The sequence below is a fragment of the Sinohyriopsis cumingii genome, chromosome 18 (assembly GCF_028554795.1).
Source record: "Sinohyriopsis cumingii isolate HCF-2022 chromosome 18, ASM2855479v2, whole genome shotgun sequence".
In the NCBI taxonomy this organism is placed as follows: Eukaryota; Metazoa; Mollusca; class Bivalvia; order Unionida; family Unionidae; genus Sinohyriopsis; species Sinohyriopsis cumingii.
Window position 1 is genome coordinate 47,270,885 of NC_142978.1, and position 6,000 is coordinate 47,276,884.

The 6,000-nt window shown below is 35.0% G+C and overlaps 1 protein-coding gene across 3 annotated transcripts in view; it reads left to right on the plus strand.

Moving 5' to 3' along the window:
- The window catches only part of LOC149776567 (tRNA N6-adenosine threonylcarbamoyltransferase, mitochondrial-like), a 44,500-nt gene extending 38,702 nt beyond the window's left edge, over positions 1 to 5,798 (plus strand). Inside the window, exons 9-11 of one of the 3 annotated variants that reach the window (XR_016416065.1) lie at positions 634 to 736; positions 2,274 to 2,345; positions 5,690 to 5,798. Coding sequence is in view for 2 of the 3 variants with exons in the window: in XM_089941034.1 (XP_089797160.1) it covers positions 2,274 to 2,345; positions 5,690 to 5,765 (148 nt within the window). In the remaining variant the exon portion in view is untranslated. The remainder of the gene's footprint in view (positions 1 to 633; positions 737 to 2,273; positions 2,346 to 5,689) is intronic. The other 2 variants (XM_089941034.1, XM_089941035.1) reach the window with 2 other exon arrangements.
- Positions 5,799 to 6,000: the final 202 nt, after the last annotated feature.

Sequence of the window (6,000 nt, forward strand, 5' to 3'; positions counted from 1 at the left end):
ACTCCTTCTAGATATATGGTTTTATTTACCATAAGACTTCTTGTGATTTTCAGTTTGTCCTAAATAAAAAGGTGCCGATTTTGCATCCAATATTGCTGCCACAGCAGCTAATTTGAAATTCTTTTTATCACTGAAAATATCAGAGATGGTTTCAGCACTCAGCAGGTGTAAAGAAGAAATGGACTGATGTTGAATTCATAGAAGTTGTTTTCAGTAAGAAGAGTATCAGTCCCTTTGAGCAACCTTGTTTGTTTTACTCCTTTAGAGCTTTGTAATGAAAAAAAAAAATCAACTGGCTTCATTATCCTTGAACTGTTGCTTACATTGTTTTGTTAATAATGACACATCATCAAGTATGTTTACCATGCACTTATTAAAATGATGTAATAACAACCACCAGCTTGAGGAAAGCTCAAAATGGATACTACTTACATTTTTTATAGATTTTTCTAACATGTGATGGAAAAGGTAGAATAAGTTCCAATTGTAATGGTTGTGTGATTAAAGAAAAAAAATTCAGATCTAAATTTGCTACCCAGATGGCAAAAGATTAAATTGTGATTTCTTGTCCAGTAGAAAAAGTAGGAACTTAAAAATTTAAAACATGAGTTATATTCCGATTATTACTTTCAGAAAGAGGGTCCCCGAGTGGTTGAGTGGTCTAAAGTGCTCTCTGTTACGGATCACTGCCATCTCACCTCTGTCTGCATGGGTTCAAGTCTCGGATTCAGCCAATGTGAGTATGTGAGAAAGCTTGCCAGTAGCTTCTTGTGGGTTGGTGGTTCTTTCCAGGGTTTTCCTGGGTTCTTCCTCCACCATTAATACTGGCTGCCATGTATAGCCTATCGTGTGCTGAAAAATGGCATTAAACCCTACAGCAAAATAACAACTTTTAAAAAGTGTTAGGTATACTTAACTTTTTTAGTAGTACCAAGTATTGTTTTTAATATACAAGGTTACAAAGTTTTCAAAAATACATATTTTATTAATTTGGACTTTAGATGGGTGTGCTGTGTTTGTGCTGAGGTTGCTAATGTTTTTGCACTTGATGAAATTATTCAGTGCAGAAGTAGAACCTGCTTTGAAAAGCAAGCCCTTCTACTAGAATACAATGGTCTCAGAAGAAAAGCTTATGATGGGTCATGCCAATTATTGATTATTAATTGAGGACCCCGACTGACCTAGTGGTCTAAAACTTTCACATTTATGGATCATTGCCATCTCACCTCTGTCTGCATGGATTTGAGTCTTGGGTTCGGCTAATATGGTTATGTGAGAAAGCTTGCCAGTAGCTTCTCGTGGGTGGTTTGTTGTTTCTGGTGTTTTCCCGGGATCTTCCTCTGTCATTTATACTGGCCACGATATATAGCCTATCTTGTGCTGAAAAATGGTATTAAACACAACAACAACAACAACAACAATAATTATTAACATAATTAATACAGATGGGCATTGAAAATCTGGTCTTCAAGATGGATGGTCACTCACAGCAGTGTCTCTTGAAACATGCTTTAACGCATAATAATGAAGACATGTAACATATATTTTATAACCTATGTAAGCAAGCAAGGCATGAACATTACCTCAAAAGTAGCCTTTGTACTTTTATCCTCAAACTTCAAATTCGTTTTACAAATTGTTTTTAGGACACTTTCATTGACATGACACCATGGCTGTATGTGGTTTAATGGAATTTTCCAATCAAACCATCAGTTCACATAAACATTGTAAAGATTTCATTTTCCATTTTCTTGTGAACAGCTAAGAATTGAATATAAGTAGGATGGTTAGTTACATTAGTAGGATGGTTAGTTACCTTAGCAACCTCGGCACAAACATTGTAAGATAACAGTGAAGAGACGTGAGTAACATTGTTGTCATAGTTTAACACGATTTTCAGTACATGTTTCATGACAGCCATTATAACTGGTGAAGGAAGAGCCCCAAAAATCACCAGTAAGAATCACTGACACATGGGAAGCTATTGGAAAGCTTTCTCGCATGCCCACATTGACTGAGCCAGAGACTTGAACAGAACAGAAACTAAAATGATTACATTTTAGGCCATTATTGTAAAAACATTTTTAGCACTAGTGTTGCTTTCTCAGTTGTCCTTTTGAATATGCTTATCATACACAGTATTCATGTCGGACCTGAACTTGATGCAACCCTTGTATTTTATTAGCAGATGCAGCACATGCTACTTCCCAGGATTCACCTGCTAATCTCCTTTTGATGCCACAATTCATAGCTATCAGTTTATTCTTCTTCAGGAATGGGATGGAAAAACTTCTGGTTGGAAAGGGTATAGTGGAAGATTTTGAATCGGTAACATTTGAAGGAAAGTAAGTTCTTTATGTGTTTTTTATAATGTATTCATTAATAACAAACAAACAGCAATACATTTGGCTTCTTACATATTTTGTATTTTGGCTGAACAAACATCATAACTTTCCACACAATGTTGATATTCGGCAAATTTGTCTTTCATTTGGCAACAGCAGTACAGGCAAGTTAATGATAAAACCCCTGAAACTGGTTTGTGTTAAGAGGAAATTTTGACCGGCAACTATACCAGTACATTGATGTGTAATTGCCTTTTATTCTATAATATTAGCATGATTACTGTAGTTTTTTTTTTTAAAAATAGGGGTGTAAGGCATACCTATGATCTTTTCAAGAGCCAAGTAGGGAGACTGAATAGAAAATAGGGATTGGGACCTAAAATCGGGAGGTTTTTGGTGGTATTTTTAAAGCCTCGTTTTCACTAAATATTGATTGATCTTCCTGGTCCAATGTGCATGAAATTTGCAAAAAGACTCACCATTTCTCCCTGTGACACATCCTATTTTCATATTATGGTCAGCTGTGGTCACACTGCACAGTAGCTAAAGATTAGTCTTAAATTAACAAACTAAAAACCAACACGACTAATTCAAGGTTAATCTTTATTGATGCAGCTATTTTGTGAAAATTGACATCTGTCATAATTCAAAGAAACCACATTCTACACCATTGTTTTATGCAAGCACCAGCAGTTGATTGGCAAATAAAGGATTCCCAATTTTGTTGAACTAAAGGTACCTAAATAGGCAGCCTCGTGGTACTGTACATGTGGCAACTATTTTCCCCTCGTATATCTGACCTCATTCCCTTATTGTCAACTTTCGTGGGAATGGCACTATAGCATATGGAGTTACAGCATTCGTTGAGTGATAATTCTTGGGATTGAAATTATTTGCGGACAGTTTTATTGTTATGGTTTATTTTTTTTGTTCTTGTTTATTTTTTAATTTTTATATTGTTGTAGAAGTAAAAAAAATCATTAATTTATGTGAATAATGTTTAAACTTAATATTCTATTTAGGGAAGAAGCGATTTCTTTATAGTAAAGTATTTATTTTGTCACAACAATAAATCACAGGTTGTACAACAGAACACGTAGGACTTTTCTTGTTTAGAACTAAGGAAAATCGAAGACATAAGGTAATTATCGGGAGTTCTCTGCAAAAATCAGAAAATTTGAAATCGTGAGGTAGGTGTGGAGTGACCCCAAAAATTGGGATGTTTTTCCCTTCCCAGTGTGAAAGTTGACAGGTATGGTGCAAGATCGCTTACATCAAACTACAACTTTTACTGTATTAGCATAATTTTCAGAGCATTTTTTCTGAAACTTCATTATTGTATTTTGGAGATATCATATAGGTTAAGTGCAATGGTGCCCATGATTTGACTCCAAGGGATGTACTTAATTCAGCACGTAATCAAACCTACAATGTACACGCGGTGGTGCCATTATGTAAATATGTTCAGTAACCTAATTGTGAGCATTGAATCAAACCGTATTGTTGTTCGTTGTGTTGTTATACTGGGATTACATTTTAATGAGTTAGGTATATACAGTTTCAAAGCAAAGTAAAAACTTAATTCCCAGTGCACTGATAGAAAATGGCCAATGCAATAATGCATCAACAAACGAGTGAAAAGGAAGAAGTAGCGTTACAGCAACTCGTAATTGCTGAATTCTTGTCATCATTCAATCAAATTATCAACAAATCTAAATTAGGCAGAAAAAATAAGAAAACAGAAAATTAAATAAATTACGTACGATAAGTATACTTGTAATTTATTTAAAATATTAAGTTTGCCTAAATAAATGCATTTAGAACTTACCTCGTGCATGTTGAGATATTTTGGAGTTGTGGGTCGGCTTATATGCAGGTCATGCACCTTTTAGTGCTTATAACTGTTCAATTTGGTGGTCGGCTTATACGTGAACAGACATATGAGAGTATATATGGTAATTCTCCTGAAAAGATGGTCATATTGAAATGGGATTTTCACAAAAAGACGATGTCTAGTTGGTCCTAGGTGCAAATGGTGCGAATCTCATGTCTGAAATGGTCGCCATCTTGAAAATCCTGTTATATGCAACAGCTTCTGAATCGATAGGCATACCAACATGGTATTTTCACTATAATAATTCTTATAATGTCTAGTTGGTTCTTTGTAAAAATGGTGCTGATCTGATCAATGTGATTAAAATCACTGTCCTACATGAAGATCTGACAATGACTGCTTAGGGGTCATATTCTGGTGACTGATGTTATTACAATAATTGCTAATTTTATCAGCCAATCAGATGAAGCCTTATATCTTCGCATTTGGGAGACTTGGCATTGTGGCTTAATAGCAGATTTGATTCACTTTCAGACTTTGGAAAGCTGCATTTCCATTGGCTAATTCTGAGGTCACCAGAACATGACCAGAACATGACCCCTAATTGGTTGCTGTCAGATCTTCATGTAGGACAGCGGAGATCTCATTTTAATCAGATTGCTCAGCAGATATCATGTATGGCTGCTATTGTGGCAATTTTTAATATCTTTTCATTACTACTCATCCTGAACAAGTGGCCATATTGACATGTAGTTTTCACCAAGAGACTTCTTATGACATCTAGTTGATCTTAAATGATCTTAAATGAACAGTCATGATGGTGATCTTATTTCCAATATCCAATATAGCCACCAGGCAGTTTGAACACCCAGCAGTTAAAAAGAAGAAAGTACCTTATAATGGGGTCAGTAGAGTGTCAGTTCCTTCATGGAACGCTTGTTAATGTCAGTTTTCATGGTGCTATCTCAAGCTTTGCTTTCACAAACTGAACACTATTTTTGGAACATTTGTCTTTTGAAAAAATTATCACACAGAGGATCTGACATCATTCAAAACGCAGTGCATAAAATGACTTGAATGATTGAAAAATTTAATTTGAAATATGCACCAGGGTAAGATGTGATCAGATGGCAAAACTTAGTGATTTTATTTGGTATAGTAAAATGACTTGAGTACATTGAAGAATGAAGAATGCACTGCATGAATGATGCTGTTTTTGATTTAGTGACGTGCTTTTACATGTGTATAATATGCAAATTATACAGTGACTTTGTTAACAAAATAGAACACATTAGTCATGTGATAACATATGACAATACCCAAAATTCTCCTGTGCTTAGCCGATGGTTGATGAAAAGTCCATCCTATACTATAATCAAAAATCTGGAAATGTTTTTGTAAGAAAGCTTTTTTTCCATTGTTAAGACTCCCTCCTGGTTTTCGGTAATACTTAAAGCAGTCACATTGGTCTGTATCTGTGGTAATATGATGATTTCAAATTGTTTTGTAGATGCCCGCTGGGGAAAGACATTACAGATGAAGTTGCCAAAAGCAATATTAAATTGCCTCGACTGAAGCTTCTGTGATATATTTTATATAGAATATAATTTTTAAAGTAACATTTTGTTTGTTTTATTTCTTCTGTTCCTCTGAATGATAAGATAGGCGAGTCTGAGATGCTTACAAATCTTGGCTTAGAGTATCTCACAAGTGATGTGAATCAACATTCTCTGTTACAGAAAGTTGATTTTCAGTAACACTTACATATGGCTGCGCTACTTTGCTTACATCAGTTGAAGCCTGGATTTTGAACATCCCTGT